The sequence below is a fragment of the Elephas maximus genome, chromosome 5 (genome assembly GCF_024166365.1).
Source record: "Elephas maximus indicus isolate mEleMax1 chromosome 5, mEleMax1 primary haplotype, whole genome shotgun sequence".
Lineage (NCBI taxonomy): Eukaryota > Metazoa > Chordata > Mammalia > Proboscidea > Elephantidae > Elephas > Elephas maximus.
Window position 1 is genome coordinate 31,065,148 of NC_064823.1, and position 18,102 is coordinate 31,083,249.

The following is an 18,102-nucleotide window of genomic DNA, read 5'->3' on the forward strand; positions in this document are numbered from 1 at the left end:
ACCATCCCTCAAATCAAAAGATTTCCCTCTCAGATCAGTGTGGCTACAGAACCTGGCTTATTAACCTGTTGATTTTGTATTGTGGTTCAGGACCTGCTGACTTCTGTTAAGGTGATTCAAACTCAAGCCACCTTATGGGATCCTTTTATAAATGAACTTCCTTTTGCCTTTCTTTCTTTATAACAGTGGATTTTATGGCTTTAAATAGGTTCTAGTTTCTTGCTGTCTGGTGCTTTGCTCTAGAATGATGCAAACTTTAAGTTTTGCTTACTTAGTATTACATCACTCTTTGTCATGGTATTATATGCATTGGTTTGGTTTGGAGCATTACTGGAAACTTATGTCTTTCTACTACCTTCTAATTAGCAGTGCCATTTACATCTCTTATCTCCTAAGAGATGAGGGTTAGAGTTTGACAGCATTCCTTGGAGATCATTTGGCAAATTCATCATCTTGGTACACATTGTTGAACCAAAGTGTTTGTCCTTCAAGAAATAGCTAGGGCTGATTTCCTATTGAACTCCCTTCTACCTGGTTATTATGAGACACCATTTGCTCTGGTTAGGTCTTCATGTTCTTGGCTCACCCCTCCCTTCACACACAAATAGGAAACAAAAAGTACATACCTATCCTTTATGCATAAGTGCTTAACCAAAGAAATAAAATACTCCTATATAAATTCTCCTACTTAGTGTAATTATTTGAGAGCCCTAGTGGCACAGTGGAAACCATGGTGGAGTAGTGTTATGTGCTATGGCTGCTAACCAAAAGGTCAGCAGTTTGAATCCACCAGGTGCTCCTTGTAAACCCTATGAGGCAGTTCTGCTTTGTCTTATAGGGTCGATATGAGTTGGAATTGACTTGGCGGCAATGGATTAATGTTTTTTTTAGTGGCCCAGTAGCTAAGAGCTATGGCTACTAACCAAAAGGTCAGTAGTTTGAATCCACCAGCTGCTCCTTGAAAACCATGTGGGGCAGTTCTACTCTGTCCTGTAGGGTCACTATGAGTTGGAATCGACTCAATGGCAACAGATTTTTTTTTTAGTATAATTAAGAATTAGTCATACCTTGTTACAGTCACCCTTCTTTTGTACAGCATGTTTTCATATATATTTTTAATTTAACTTTTTTGTATGCCATTGCAAATTCATGACCATTCACAAAATAAATTTATTTAAGCTGCCACCTGTATTCCATTATTCCAAGATGTTTGATAGCAACCTTTTTCCCCAGCAACAGGATACTTCAGGCCCATTCACATTTTATCCTGCCCCGGTACCTAGAATCAGCTACTGAAAGGAACCCAGATCTTTTAGTGCAGAGGCATGTTAGAGGCTAACCCTGTACATTGTGTATACAATAGGCAAGTGCTACCTCTGTTGGACCACTTGTAGTGATAGAAAATTAGAAAAATATAGCTTTTTTTAAAAAAGATCGTGAGCTCCCATCAAGGTTTCCAATGCACATAACCTGCTTTTCTTAAGGTATGACGTTTCTTTAACCACCAGGATTTTCTGTTACATTGGTATTGCAGGGTCCTCATTTGGAAAGGGTAGTAAGAATCTTTACAATTTTTAAAACATGGAGATTGGAAGACGAGTGTGACGTGAGTGTTTCTTGGTGGTGAAAAATTTGGGGTCCAGGTGCTGGCTTAGTTCAATCTTATTGATCAAATTAATTATATTCAATAGTAAATCATATACTTTCTCATATTGTTCATCAGAAACATTTATGTAGGTAAGTTAATTAGATGCTTTGACATCAACCAATTTATTTCCAAGAAATTCCTATAGTATTTATTGTCAAGAGTCAATCAGAGCTTCTGGCTAGCATGAAATAACTGAAATTATTTGAAACCCTGGGTCGCTATGAGTTGGAACTGACTCGACAGCAATGGGTTCTCTATAGTTCTACCAAAAGGCAGAAGGATTTGGCATTTTAGCTGGCCTTTGCCATCTCATCAAGGGTAAACCTACTTTGTTTAGTTCTGAAAACTGGGGATGTCTATTCTGCCTGCACTGGGTTTTTTGGGGGGGGATTCTGACCTGCGGAGACCACTAGAACACTTTGAGTGTTCATTTAGTTCCTCTTCCTCCATGAAGTTGTACTCAGCCACCAAAGGAGGTGATTATTCAGTTTTTAAAACCCAAGTGCTGATTTATTGTACTATTCATTTAGCAGCAAGCACATAATATTTGTATTTGTGGAAATATGAATATGTATGGGTATGTGTACCCTTCTTCCCCCACTACTTAACATGTATCCCCTAGGCAAAGGTGGCTTGTATCTTCACTGTGTAAATATTGGGACCTTATCATTTCCACTTCTGTGCTGCTTTCTCTGATTCCCACTTGGAATGGCTACTGCTCTTCTATAAGCTCATTCAGTTCTTTGGAGGTTTTCAAACCTAATTCCTTTCAACAGATAGTAAATGAATAATTATGGGCAAGTGTTTCTCTTTCATGCTACAGAGATGAAAAAAGATATCAAATAGGCCTTTCTCTTGTGAAGCCTTGACTGTAGGAGAGTTAAGACAGGTATAACTGCTTATAAACATACAAGAGAAAAAGAAGTGCTACAGCTTTCAGTGGAGCTTCCAGACTAAGAGAGACTAGGAATAAAGCCCTGGTGGTCTGCTTCTGAAAATCAGAAACCAGTCTGCAGCTGATCAGGAGGATAGTGCGAAACCAAGCAGTTTTCCATTGCATCGTGCATGGGGTTGCCATGAGGAGAGGCTGACTTTATGGCAGCTAACAGCAACAACATGGGGTGTAAAGGAGAAAGTGGTGCATCCTCTTGGAAAAGGGAAAATTTTCCTGAAGGAGTTTGCATTTGAGATAATGCTTTAAGAAGAGATGGGATTTTGTCATTTAGAGCAGGAGGTTTGGAAAATATGCCAAGTATAAGGTACATCACAGACAAAGGTATAGAATTAGGAACATGCTGGCAAATGAGAAGTCCAAGTTGACTGATTAAATTGAGATGTTCAGGTTGGTTTGGTTTGATTCATCAGGCACCATGCTAAGTTCTTTATATATGTTATCTCATTGATTCTCCACACATTCATGAGAAGTGGGTATTATACCTATGCTGAAGAAATTGGAATATAAAATGTTAACTAACTTGCTCTGAGGTACAGAAAGCAATTTGGCCTTATTCTGGGTTCCTGAGAGCTGGACTACACATGAGGCTGATAAGTGAGAGCTGACCAAGCCAAAAAGGACCACCTGGTAGCCTGGTGTTCACTAGCCTCAGGAGGTATGATGTAATCTATCACGATCACATGGTGAGGCTGATAAAAGCCCTGAGCCCTAAGGCTCAGATGGGCTTCCCGATTGGAGAGAATATCTGCTCTTGGGAGGCTGCACGTTTCTAAAGACACAGAAGTTTCATTCTGGGAGCCCTCCCAGATCTCATCCAGTGTGTCTCTTCATTTGTGATAAATCTGTAATCAGACGTCTGATACACTCTCCATGAGATACTGTGAGTTGTTCCAGCAAATTATTGAATCCAAAGGGGCAGTAGGAGCCAGCAGTTCAGAATGTAGGGGTGTCATGTTCACTTCCAAGCTTGTGGCTGGCATCCTGAAGGAGTAGTGGGAAACCGGCCCTAAATCTGTGGCCAGCAGGGTAGAAGGCTGGGGCATTGTGTGGATTCCTCAAACTTGCATCTGGTGTTTGCCTATTTGTCAGTTTTAAGGATGATGTCTTTTCCTAACTGGTGAGCTCTGACCCAGCTCCGAATGGCTATGGTCAGAGAAACACTGCATGGGCAGCTGGTCTGAAGGATAGTGTCCTTCTAACTTGTGAGCTCTAACTAGATCTGGGTGTCTAGGGTAGGAGAGAGTGTACTGTCTGGGCAGCTGGTGACAAGGATGGAGAAGTGGGAAGGTGAGGACTGGATCAGTCACCACACTTTAGGGACTGGATTCATGCTGATCCTTACTATGCAGTTGGTGATTAAGGCGGAATTTGCCCCTTACTTAGTGAACTTGCCCAATGTCACATGACTATCAAGTGGCAGAGCAAGTACTGGGACTCCGGCTGACTCCAATGCCTGGGTTACTAAACAATAGACTTTTCTGTCCTTCACTAGTTTGAATTGGATGAGTATTATTTCTCCAGCTAGAATTTAGGCTTTCTGAAAGTCCAGCAAAATGCTGAGCTTATGAAGTGTGTGAGATGATGACATTTCACTGAATTTCACAGTAGACGTCCTTAAGCATATATGATAATAACAAATTATTATTTGAATCCTTCTACATAAAAAAATGTTTTAAATGTTCTTGAAATCTCTTATCTTGGGAAGTTTGATGAGATACCCTTAAACATAGCTTGTGCTTCAATTTGCTTAGCAAACCCTTTTTTTATATACCGTATGCGTCAGTGGAAATTCTGATCAGAACTTTATTCTGGGAATGAGTTTTGCTCCTCTGAGTTGCATTTTTTGTATGTGGCTTAAAACAGCATTGCCTGTGGGAAGTAGGTGATTTTGGCCATCACTGCCTTTGCAATTCTCTTGTTTTGTTTAATGTTCCTGAATGCTAATGTAACCTTTCTCATCAGCAAAGAAAAAGATGTAGGTACCTATGAGAATGAGGTGCTGGACAGGGCCAAACCATTCAGCAGCCTGTGAAATCTCAGAGATGAATGGTGGGAAGCCCCATAAATTTCTTCATCTGCTTGCAAATTATTGTCTCCTTGGAAATTAAATAATTTCTGCTTTTATTATAAGAAAAAGTATCCTGTAATTTGCAGAGAAACAGCATTTTTAAAATAGAGAAGGAAGAAATACCTAAGTAACAATGTTTCACTTAGGTTTTTATTCCTCTATCAGCAATACAAGAAGCCCTGGTGGTACAGTGGTTAAGCAGCTGGCTGCTAACTGTAAGGTTGGTGGTTCAAACCCACCAGCCACTCCATGGGAGAAAGATGTGGCAGTCTGCTTCTGTAAAGATTTATAACCTTGGAAACTCTATGGGGCAGTTCTTACTCTGTCCTATAGGATCGCTATGAGTTGGAATCGACTTAACAGCAGTGTGTTTGGTTGGTTTTGGGCATCAGCAATATGATAGTTTAATTAATGACCTATTTCTGCTTCAGAGTCCCTTTCATCTGTGTGTGGTTTGAGGTTACTGCACCGTCGACAGAAGCGGATCATTGGTGGGAAAAATTCTTTAAGGTAAAACCTTCTTCAGAAGAGATTTTTCATGTTACAGAATTATTTGTACACAGATAGAGTTACAAATTTGAAGTCCTCTACTATTATATAAGGAATTTATCTTATCCATTTTATTTTCTACATTAAGTACAGATTGTACCATTAATTTCTCTGTTCTTTGACCTGTATTTTCTCTGTAGAGACCATGTTCTTACACCACTAACCCCTGATTTATGAAATACATGTGTTGCTGGAAAATTACGTGACAGAACAAAATAATTGAATGGGAGACCTGGAAAAAAATATATAACTAAAAATTTTCATTTAATTTAGAATATATTTATTTTACCCTTGATTCATGTTAATTTAATTTTTCTGTTTGTTTCTTGGGTTTAGTAATTATGTGGAAAATCAGCATTGTGTTTACTAAATTCTTCTTCAGACTGCTCAGGTGAAGTAGAGTGAGGAGAAGACAGTATATTTCAAATCACAAAATATATAGTGGACCAAACTTGTTTGCAAGAGTGTCAGAGATAGGTGGGATTTGCCTGAAGCAAATCTTTAGTGCTGCTTATATGCAGTCTGCTGAGTTGTTGGGACATCATTCTCAAAGTAGGAAGGGACTTTATGTCATCAAGACCCTTTTTTACTGTTCCTCCCACCCCCAAGCCTCCTAATTCATTGCTTTAACCAGTATTTTTCTTTGCTTTTCTACCTTTTACCACTGTTGATACGTAGCAGGAATCTCTGGGTGGTGCAAACATTTAAGTGTGGCTGCCAACCTAAAGGCTGGCAGGTTGGGTCCAGCCAGAGGCACCTTGGAAGAAAGCCCTGGCAATCTACTTTTGAAAGCCCTGTGTAACACAGTTCTACTCTGACACACATGGGGTGCCATGAGTCGGAGTTGACTCAATGGCAACTGGTTTTTGATACCTGGCTTGCTTTCTTTTTAGGGGTGGTTGGCCTTGGCAAGTTTCCCTTCGGCTGAAATCATCCCATGGAGATGGCAGGCTACTTTGTGGGGCCACACTCCTGAGTAGCTGCTGGGTCCTTACAGCAGCACACTGTTTCAAGAGGTATGTGTCCACCCTTCCAAACAGCTCCTTTTAGCTTTTATTTGCCAGCTTTTCCAATCTCTTCATGCTCTAAAGCATAGTAGGGATTTGTGTGTTGGAGCCAGGCTGTAGGCCTTCTGTCTTTCCCAATGACATTGTAGAGTGAAGGGGGTAACATAAAGAATAAAGAGAACCTCCAGGAAGCCACTGCTACCCTGGTGTTAAAGCAGACTCTGGGTTTAGGGAGAAGAGAAGATGGGTTACTGGAAGGGAGGCAGCTATGCAGTTACTCCCCCCAAGAACATATCTGTGGGCAAAATCATATCCTAATAGAGCTAGAAGAGACCTCAGGTTATCTACCTTATTTTTTCACAAATAACGTGCACATCATACTTTTTTTTTGCCAACTGCGCACCCACTTAGCCCAGCGTTATTTTCGTAAGTGCACTATGCCAATTTTTTTTACATGTTGCTGAATTCAATTGACATTAAGAAGACATAATTAAACTAGGAAATAAGCAGATCTAACATAACCTAATGATTTCACTTAAGATGATCTGATAGTTTTCACGTTCAGCTGTTGAGCTAATGCACTATAATTATCAATTTAAATTAATAGAAACAAGCCCACCGTTTCCACTGTTTATTTTCTGATTACTGGGGGGATCATCAGACTTGATCCATGACTTCTTGACCATGGCTTATACTTCTATTATATAATTATGATCAAAAGTAACATTTTCAGACTATTTTTGTACACATAAGCAGGGAATTAAAGAAAATGAATAGAATGAAAGAAAAATGAACAAAATGATATGATTTACCTGTAATATGGGAGGATGGGTAAATGAGGCTGAAATTCACTTTTGGAAATGTCAAGAGACACGCATGGTATATGCATGGGCACGCCATGTGAGAACCACGTGTTATATGGGTGGGTGCATTATTTATGTGGGCATGTTATTTGTGAAAAAATACAGTAGTTTTGGATGCTAAGGAATAGGTAGTTCACTTTTAGTGTTTTTGGTCTTTTGGATCTTGGTGTTTTATGTATTTAGTTTTCTCTATTTGTACCTTTTAGAAAGTCAGCTTGCATCTATTTCATTTTTGATTTTGTGTAATTTAGTCCTGATTATTTTCTCTTGTCCCAAACGTTTTTCCATCCAATCTGAAGTCTTCCTAGTCCAGAGGGAAGACCATGCAGAAGAAATCAGTGGGCCAGAGTCACAGGACTCGTGGGGGCAGGGCCTGCAATACAACCTGGCCCGCCTTTCTCCTTGTCCAGTGCCCTTTCTTAGGTCCTGTTAGGTGGCCATTTCCTCACCACGAATTTTGATGTTTAATGTATACTGATATTTAGCAAAATATTGATAATTTTTGAGGTAAGGTGATGAGCACATGAGGTTTCATTATACTGTTCTAATTTTGTGTGTTTGAAACTTGTCATAATAAAAAGTTTTTAAAAACATGTACCATATTGTTGAAAAACTCTTTCAAGCAAAATTCGTATGTTTTCATTTGTGATATCATATGGTATGTACCTTTGTCTCATTATGTATTTGCAATCCATCCATGTAGATCTTGTTCACTCACTTTAATTGCCGTATGAATTTTAACTCCTATCATAGACTAAGGAGCCTTGGTGGTACAGTGGTTAAGCGCTTGGCTGCTAACCAAAAGGTCAGCAGTTCTTTGGAAACCCGATGAGGCATTTCTACTCTGTCCTGTAGGGTTGTTATGAGTCAGAATTGACTTGACTTTTAGCAACAGGTTTGGCTTTTTTTTAAATCATAGACCACAGTTCATTTATTCTCCTATTGATGAATAGTTGGGTAGTTTCCATTCTTTCACTATTAAAAAGCAATGTTGTAGTAAGTGCCCATGTACATATCTCATTGGGGATATATGTGGAACATTTTGCTGAATGTAGAGTATGGGCTCACTTCATTTTACTAGACAGTACCAATTTACTCTCTAAAGTAATTGTGCCAGTTTATATCACAGCTATGTTCCTCTTTCCTCACATTCCCACCTAATGTGGTGCTATCAAAATTTGTAATTTGTGCCAATCTTACAGTTTTTGAATTTCCTTTCAGTTACATTTCCCCAATAATCTTTTCTTCTTTTGTAAATTCCTTTTTCCTATCCTTTGCCTATTTTTTTTTCCTATTTGATTATTTGTCTTTCTGTAATTAATTTGTAAAAGTTTTGTGTATGTTTCATGTACAAAGTCTTTGTTGTTATGTGTTACAAATACCTTTTCCCATTTTGGGGCATGTCCTTTCACTTTCTTTATGGTCTTTTTCTTACAAACATACTTTAAATTTTAATATATTTAAATATTTGTCAATCTGTTCCCTTAAAGTTTTATAAACGCTTTTCACATTTTATTTTAAAAATTCTTCTTTAGTCCTATGTAGTGGAGATATTCTCTTTATTTTTTTCTTAAAAATATTTTTGCTTTTTTATATTTAAGGTTTTAGTCTAGCTATAGTTTTTTTTGTGTATAGTGTGCAGAAGGGACCTAATTTTATACTTGTCCTTATGGATAGCTAGTTTTCCCAGCACTTTTTATTAAATATTTCATTGGTATGTGCCAACTCTGCCATATGTCAAATTCTCATACGTTCTCGTTTCTAGATTCTCTGTTCTATTTCACTTGTCTATTTCAACAAATATTTATGTAATAAACTTCCATATTCAGGGTGCTACAGAGAATACAAAACTATGTTTTACATAGCCTTTGCCATTTCTAGAGTAATAATTGAGTTTGAGAGTCCATGTATTTTGGCACAGACAATAGTGGGGGGTCGGATCTGGGGTTCATGTGGTGTAGTTAGAGGAGAGAAGCTGCAAAGATCTGGGATGCCAAGGTAATGAATTTCTACTTCATTTACTAGGAACTGGGAAACCACTGAAGGCTTTTAAGGCTTGAAATGTGATCAAAGAGGAGTTTTAGGAGGTAACTCATTTGGAGATATACTGGATAGATATGAGGGGTAAAATAAGGTTTTTAATCTGTGGGTCTGTGAATGAGCTGAAATTACATGAAAAATCTATGTGCCTTTTTCTGGAATGACTCGAATTTGTCCCTGTTGCCAAGTGATTAATACTAACTAGGGCAGGAACTGGAGGGAGACCAGTTATGTCTATTGTAAAAATTGAGAGAAAAGATGTAAAAAGAAAGGAAGAGAGAGAAAATAATAGAAGGCAACAGAAATCAATAGAACTTGGTGCAGTGTGGCAGGAGACTGGGATCTGGCCATCAAGGGTTACAGTTCTAGCTCCTCCAGTTATTAATTGTTTAACCTAAGCTCACTGAGCCTCATTTTTTTCGTCTGTAAAATGAAGGTAATAACACATGTAAAAGCATTTTATAAACCAAACAAATGTTGGTTATTATTATGTTGGGGTTCAAAAAGAAGGAGCAATCAAAGAATATTATTAGCCAAAGTAGAGAATTTCTGGATGATTTTGTTTCACTTACTAGTGGAGAAAAAGTAGCAAACTGTGGAGAACATGGAAAAGCTTGTTTTGGGGTTTAGACTTCAGAAAAAATGATTCAGTGGGTTAATTTAGATTATCTTCCTTATGTTCAAGACTCCTTGTCTTTCAAGTCTCTGCTAAAAGTTATAGCCTTAGATGTTCAAGACTTAAAGTATTAAAGTAGGAAAATCACACAAGGAAAAATTACACTTGAGGTTGAAAACTTTGATCTGACTTTTGGGTTCTGGGGGGCGGGGTGTCTATTTTTTATTTTTTTAGGTACGTGCCTGGATTTGTTTGTTTTTATGATCTTATTCCTCCTCCCATAGCCTGCTCCTTCTAGATTGTTGCTTAAAGTCAGTGATTCTTTCATTTGTGTTTATAAACTAAGTGTTTAGTATATCACTTGGCACATACTAGATACCCTTAAGTGATTGTTGCATGATGAAAGTGGGGGCCTAGTTGCCAGATAGTAGATATATTTAAGAATTTTGGCTCCTTTAGAGGATGGTGGTATTTTAAGCTTAGATCAACAGGTAACTCCTTCTATATGTCATTTTGAATTTCTTCCCATTATCTGCACAGTATAAGATAAAAGCAGTTGATTAAAGAGTGGCATTTTGGTATGCTTAAGATTCCTTTCCGAAAGGTGGTGGCATAGTGGTTTAGCGCTACAGTTGCTAACCAAAAGTTGAGCAGTTTAAATCCATCAGGCACTCCTTGGAAACTATGGGGTGGTTCCACTTTGTCCTATAGGGTCACTATGGGTTGGAATCAACTCAACGGCAATGGTTTTTTTTTTTTTGGTTTTTGGATTTCATTGGTTGATTTTCTAATGTTGAACCACCCTTGCATACTTCATATGAGTTCTACTTGGTCGTGGCATATTACTTTTTTGATATGATGCTAATTTCTATTGGCTAGAATTTTGTTGAGAATTTTTGCATCTATATTTATGAGACATATTGGTCTGTAATTTTCTTTTTTTGTGGTGTCTTTGCCTGGGTTTGGTATCAGGGTTATGCTGGCTTCACAGAATGAATTTGGAAGTATCCCTTCCTTTTTTACGTTCTGAAATAGTTTGACTAGTACTGGTGTAAGCTCTTCTCTGAATGTTTGGTGACGCCATCTGGGCCAGGGTATTTTTTTGTTGGGAGGTTTTTTTTGTTGTTGTTGGTTTTTTTAAACCTTTTTGGTCTCTTCCCGTTATGGTCTGTTCAGATTTGCAACTTCAGTTTGTGTTAGTTTCAGTTGGTATTGTGTTTCTAGAAATTTGTCCATTTCCTCTAGGTTTTCAAATTTGTTATTGTTTTTCGTAGTGCTCTGTTACGATCCTTTTTATTTCAGTTGGGTTTGTTGTAATGTCCTCTATTTTATTTCTTATTTGGGTTATTTTCATCCTTTCCTCTTTGTCTCTTGTCAGTTTGGTCAATGGTTTGTTGATTTTGTTGATCCTTTGAAAGAGCCAACTTTTGGTTTTGTTGATTCTTTCTATTGTTTTTCTATTCTCTATTTCATTTATTTCTGCTCTAATCTATATTATTTCCTTTCTTCTGGTGGCTGTGGGCTTCTTTTGCTGTTCTTTTTCTTTTTGTTTGACTTATGTAGCTAATGTTTCGATTTTGTCCCTTTCTTCTTTTTTGATGTGTGCATCTATTGTTATAAATTAACCTCTGAGTACTGCCTTTGATGTGTCCCAAAGGTTTTGGTATGATGTGTATTCATTCTCATTTGATTCTAGAAATTTTTTTATTCCATCTTTGATTTCTATTACCCAGTAGTTTTTAAGCAGGGTGTTATTCAGTTTCCATATATTTAATTTTTTTCCTTGCTCTTCCTGTTATTAATTTCTACTTTTATGGCATTGTGATGAGAGAAGGTACTTTATATTATCCCAGTCTTTTGGATTTCGTTGATGGTTGCTTTGTGGCCTAAGAGGTGATCTACTCTGGGGAACATTCTGTGTGCACTGGAAAAGAATGTGTACTTTGCAGCTCTTGGATGGAGTGTTCTGTGTATGTCTGTGAGGTCAGGTTGGTTGATTGTGGCCTTTAGATCTTCTGTATCTTTTCAAGTTTCTTTCTAGATGTTCTGTCCTTTACTGAGAGTGGTGTGTTCTCAAAGTGTTATTGTGGAACTGTCAATTTCTCTTTTCAATGCTGTTAGAGTTTGTTTTTTTTAGAGTTTGTTTTATGTATTTTGGGTGGATTGTCCCTTTAATCATTATATAATGCCCTTGTTTGTCTTTTATGGTGGATTTTGTTTTAAAGTCCATTATATCTGAGATTAGTATTGCCGCTCCTGCTCTTTTTTGGTAGCTGTTTGCTTGATATATTTTTTCTATCCTTTGATTTTTAATAAATTTGTCTTTGTTTTTAAAGTGTGTCTTTTGTAGACATCATATTGATGGGTCCTGTTTTTTTTATCCATTCTGTCTTTCTCTGTCTCTTTATGAGTGCATTTAAGCCGTTTGCGTTCAGTGTAATTATTGATAGGTGGGTTTATTGCTATCATTTTGTAGTGCTATTTTTGGGGTGCTGATGTTTTCTTAGGGAATCCTGGTGGCGTAGCAGTTAAGTGCTATGGCTGCTAACCTAAAGGTCGGCAGTTCAAACCCACCAGGTGCTCCTTGGAAACTCTATGGGGCAGTTCTACTCTGTCCTATAGGGTCTCTATGAGTCGGAATCGACTCGACAGCAACGGTTTGGTTTTTTTGGTTTGATGCTTTCTTTGTTCCCCTTACTCTCCTGTGCAGAATTTCTTTTGTTTGTGGATTTTATTTCTTTTCGTTTCTTTCATTTTTGTAAATTTTGTGTTTACTGAGACTTTAATCTTTTTCTTCTTTATTTTGATGAGGAGGTTTCTTAACATTCTTTGTGGTTACCTCAAAAATTATCCCTGTCTTCCTAAGTTTGAGCCAGCCTCTTATTACTTGATATTGCTTTGACTTCCTCTGCATTTGAAAGTTCTGTACCTACAATGTTATTCCCTCTTTTATTGTTCTGACATTGTTTTCAGTTACAGATTGATGCCTCTGTTTCCCTGCTGTAAATCTTTTAGTTTTGTTTTATCCTTCAGAGTCATTACCTAGGTTGGTATCTGGCTGATGTGGTTTTGCGTCCAAGATTCAGGCTGTTTACTGATGTTGGTTCTCTAACTGAAGGGCTCCTTTTAATAATTCTTGTACGTTTGGTTTGGTGTTTACGTATTTACATATTGTGTTTATCTGGAAATGTTCTCATTTTGCCATCATATTTGAGTGAGAATTTGGCGGGATGTATTATTCTTGGTTGGCAATTTTTTTTCTTTCAAGGGTTTACATATGTCATCCCATTGTTTTCTTGGGTGCATGGTTTCTGCTGAGTAATCAGAGCTTAGGTCTTACTGTTTTTCCTCTGTATGTGACCTTCCATTTTCTCAAACCGTTCTCAGGATTCTTTCTTTGTCTTAGCTTTTAGTAAGTGTGATTATGATATGTCTTGTTGATTTTCTTTTGTGGTTCATTGAGCTTTTTGGATAGTGAGTTTTTTGTCTTTCATGATATTAGGGAAGTTTTCCGTCAGCGTTTCTCCAATGATCCTATCTGTGTTTTCCATTTTCTTCCCCTGTTCTAGAACTCCAATCACTCACAATTTTTTTTGCTTTTGATTGTATCCCACATCCTCCTCAGGGCTCCTTCATTTTTCTTTGTTCTTTTCTCTGATTTTTCTTCAACGAAGTGATATCCAAGGATTTGTCTTCAATTTTATTGATCCCATCTTCCATTTTTTCAAGCTTGCTCCTCAAACCTTCTATGACACTGTCCATTTATGAAATCTTGCTGTTTATATTTTGAATTTCTAATTCCTGGTTTTGTATGATTTCTAGTTGTTTGCTTATTTTGATAGTTTGTTCCTGTGTTGTTTTCCTGAATTCTTCCATTGTTTTGTCTGCCTTTTCCATGATTTTGTCTATTTTTTCCTTACATTTGTTTGCATTTTCCTTCATCTCTTGGAGAGGCCTGAATTTTAGAGTTTTTAATTTCTTGTCAGTTGGTTCCAGTACCTTTTCTTTTACTGGAAAGTCATCTGGTGTTTTATTTTTTATGCTTACTGGAGCCACCCTGTCCTGTTTTTTTATATGGTTTTATATTGTCTACTGTCTTTAGGACATTCAGTAATTATTTTCTTCATTTATTGACTGTAGATTTGCTTGTTTCTTGCTGCATTTTTGTCTTATTTGGTTATGTCTGAGCAGGTGGGCTGGGTGTTCTTTGTTGTTTGGTCATCTGTGGGCATGATACTTCTCACCATCTTGTCCAGGTGAGCAGGGCAGGTCACTCAGCAATGGTGCACCAGGGCAGGTCGAATGGAGGGGGGATGGGGGTGAATTGTTTGCAGCATGTACTGGGGATGACAGGGCAGGGCCGGAGGGCAGTGCAGGGCATCATACAGTGGTCCACACCTGTGTTGCTCAGGGGAGTGGTGCTCAGCACACAGTGAAGATAGGCAGGAGGAAAGGGGGAGGATGTGATATGTGGAGCTAAGTGGGTGTGGGAAAGAAGCGAGAGAAACAGAATCCAAAAAAAAAAAAAGGTGCTGACAGAGGCTGCCAGGGAGTGATGCAGACCTGTGGAAGCTGTGTGCCAGTGGCTTTCTAGCTGGGAGGTGTGGTATAGCCTGTCAAGAAGGGTCATAGATGGCACATGTGGCTGGGTGGGAGGAAGAAAAGAGAGAGAGAAATGAGAAGCTGGGAAAAGAAAAAAGAAATTTAAAAAAAAGAGAGAGAGAAGAGAGAAAGGCACACATGGCCAGGTGGTCAGGAGAAAGGAAAGGAAGGAACATAGAGGGAGGCAAGAAACCACGAAAAAAAGAAGAAAAAATGCCCCCAGGCTGCTCACCAGTGTGGTGGTAGGGACTGAGGAAGCACCTCCCCACCTGAGTGGCACTGCACAGCCTGTCAAGAAGGAGTGGAGCTGCCACATGGTGCCAGGTGTCTGGGAGAAAGGAAAGGAAGGAAGGTAGAGAGGGACAAGAAACTGAGAGACAGGGAAAAAAAAAAGAAATAAAATGTCCCCTTGGAGCCCCCCAGCATGGTGGTGTGGACCAGGGAAGGGATTTCCAGCTGAGCAGCATTGCACAGCCCATCAAGAAGGAGTGGAGATGGCACATGTTGCCAGGTGTTTGGGGGAAAGCAAAGAAAGGAAGGTATAGAGAGGCAAGAAACTGAGAAAAGAGATTAAAAAAGGCTCAACATATGCCACTGGCGCGGCGGCGCAGAACAGGGAGGAAGCTCCCCAGCGTAGTGACACTGCACAGCAGCAGAGATGCATATGGTACTGAGTGTTTGGGAGAAAGGAAAGGAAGGAGGTGAGAGAAAGAGAAGAAACCAAAAGAGGCCAAAAAAAGCAACAGCAGCAACAACAAAAAAAAGGCACTGAAGGTCCCAGTCAGGGTGGTTGTGGCAAATCCAAGTGGCAGGGAGCTGCCATCTCCCCAGCCAAGGGACCTTGGCCTGGCCAAGAGCAGCGTAGGCTGTGCAGAGGTCAGAAGGGGTGGGTGGGAACGCATTTATTCCTGGTTACCAGATGCTCTGTCTCCTGCTGGAAGCTCCGTGAAGTTGCTTTCCCATACTATCTATTGGCTTTCTTTGGTGGCTTTAGTTCAATGTAGTGAATCTGGCTACATTAGCTGGTAGGGGCCTTTCATTACGTAGCTCTCCTCGTATTCTGTTCTCTGTCAGTTTCTTATTCTATTCGATGCTTGGTTGAGTTCATTATCCCTTTATTTGATGCTTAGGGTTCCAGGATTGACATTTGTCTTACTTAGTTTTTCAGGTCTTTGTTGTGGAGGGACAGCGTGGTCTTTCTGTCTGTAGCACTGTGTTGGTTCCCAACTGTATATACAAAGATTTCTTGTTCATTGGGCATGCCTTGTTGCCTAGTTCTCACAGTGATAATTTAGACCAGTGCTCTTGATTGGCCATTTTTGAATAAGGCACAGATTATTATTACTATCAAGGTTATTTTATTGTATGAGATAAAAACTTCCATTTGTTTTGCCTTCAAAGGGTTGTTGTTAGGTGCTGTCAAGTTGGTTCCGACTCATAGTGACCCTGGGCACAACAGAATGAAACACTGCCTGGTCCTGCGCCATCCTTACAATCGTTGTTATGCTTGAGCTCATTGTTGCAGCCACTGTGTCAATCCACCTCGTTGAGAGTCTTCCTCTTTTACGCTGACCCTGTACCCTGCCAAGCATGATATCCTTCTCCAGGGACTGATCCCTCCTGACAACATGTCCAAAGTATGTAAGATGCAGTCTCGCCATCCTTGCTTCTAAGGAGCATTCTGGTTGTACTTCTTCTAAGACGGATTTGTTCTTTCTTTTGGCAGTCCATGGTATAGTCAATATTCTTTGCCAACACCACAATTCAAAGGCGTCAACTCTTCTTCGGTCTTCCTTATTCATTGTCCAGCTTTCACACACATGTGATGCAATTGAAAATACCATGGCTTGGGTCAGGAGCACCTTAGTCTTCAAGGTGACCTCTTTGCTTTTCAACACTTTAGAAAGGTCCTTTGTAGCAGATTTACCCAATGCAGTGCATCATTTGATTTCTTGACTGTTGCTTCCATGGCTGTTGGTTGTGGATCCAAGTAAAATGAAATCCTTGACAACTTCCTTCACAGGGTAGTCACTATTTTATATAATGCTCGTGTCAGAAAAATCTAGGAATGATGACCTGGGGAGCATAAAATCAGGATGCAATTACTCAATTCCACTAGCCTCAGTTCCACCCATTTTAGTATGTCGTTTCCTTACACGATGCAGGTACTTTATTGGAAGCCTGACAGAGTTCTCGAATTCCAACTGTAATCTGCTTGTGTGCTCTACGTTGTTGTTGTTAGGTGCCGTTCAACTGGTTTCGAAACACTGCCCAGTCATGCACCATCCTCCCAATCATTGTTGTGCTTGAGTCCATTGTTGCAACCACTGTGTCAGTCCATCTCGTTGAGGGTCTTTCCCTTTTTTGCTGACCCTCTACTTTACCAAGTGTGATGTCCTTCTCCAGGGACTGATCCCTCCTGATAATGTGTTCAAAGTATGTGAGACAAAATCTTACCATCCTTGCTTTTAAAGAGCATTCTGGCTATACTTCTTCCAAGACAGATTTGTTCATTCTTTTGGCAGCCCATGGTATATTCAATATCCTTCACCAACAACGTGATTCAAAAGCATCAATTATTCTTTGGTCTTCCTTATTCACCATCCGGCTTTCGCATGGGTATGAGGCAATTGAAAACACCATGACTTGGGTCAGGCGCACCTTAGTCTTCAAGGTGATGTCTTTGCTTTTTAATACTTTAAAGAGATCTTCTGCAGCACATTTGCCGGATGCAATGTGTCTTTTGATTTCTTGACTGCTGCTTCCATGGGTGTTGATTGTGGATCCACGTCAAATGAAATCCTTGACAACTTCAATCTTTTCTCTATTTGTCATGAATTTGCTTAATGATCCAGTTGGAAGGATTTTTGTTTTCTTTATGTTAAGGTGTAATCCATACTGAAGGCTGTGGTCTTTGATTTTCATCAGTGTAAGTGCTTCAAGTCCTCTTTACTTTCAGCAAAGAAGGTTGTGTCGTCTGCATAACACATGTTGTTAATGAGTCTTCCTCCAATCCTGATGCTGTGTTCTTCTTCATACAGTCCAGCTTCTCAGATTATTTTCTCAGCATAAAGATTGAATAAGTATGGCAAAAGGATACAACTCTGACACACACCTTTCCTAATTTTAAACCAGGCAGTATCCCCATGTTCTGTTCAAACAACTGCCTCTTGCTCTAAGTACAGGTTCCTCATGAACACCATTAAGTGTTCTGGAATCCCCATTCTTTTCAATGTTATCCATAATTTGCCACAATTTTCACAGTCGAATGCCTCTGCATAGTCAATCAAACACAGGTAAACTTTCTGGTATTTTCTGCTTTTGGCCCTGACCCATCTGACATCAGCAATGATATCCCTTGTTCTCGTCCTCTTCTGAATCTGGCTTGAATTTCTGGCAGTTCCCTGTCGCTGTATTGCTGCAACCACTTTTCAATGATCTTCAGCAAAATTTTACTTGTGTGTGATATTAATGATATTGTTCGACAATTTCCACATTCAGTTGGATCACCTTCCTTTGGAGTGGGTACAGATATGGATCTCTTCCAGTCAGTTGGTTAGTAGGTGTCCTCCAAATTTCTTGGCATAGATGAGGGAGCACTTCCAGTGCTGCATCCATTTGTTGGTATTCCATCAATTCCTGAAGCCTTGTTTTTCACCAGTGCCTTCAGTGCAGCTTGGACCTCTTCCTTTAGTACCATGAGTTCTTGATCATATGCTAACTCCTGAAATGATTGAACATCAACCGATTCTTT

General features: G+C 39.2%; 1 protein-coding gene across 2 annotated transcripts in view; it reads left to right on the forward strand.

The window, feature by feature from the left end:
- The window catches only part of PRSS12 (serine protease 12), a 99,665-nt gene that overhangs the window by 67,520 nt on the left and 14,043 nt on the right, over positions 1 to 18,102 (forward strand). For both annotated transcript variants that reach the window (XM_049885457.1, XM_049885456.1), the window contains exons 10-11: positions 5,103 to 5,181; positions 6,114 to 6,236. In XM_049885457.1, coding sequence (XP_049741414.1) covers positions 5,103 to 5,181; positions 6,114 to 6,236 — 202 coding nt within the window. The remainder of the gene's footprint in view (positions 1 to 5,102; positions 5,182 to 6,113; positions 6,237 to 18,102) is intronic.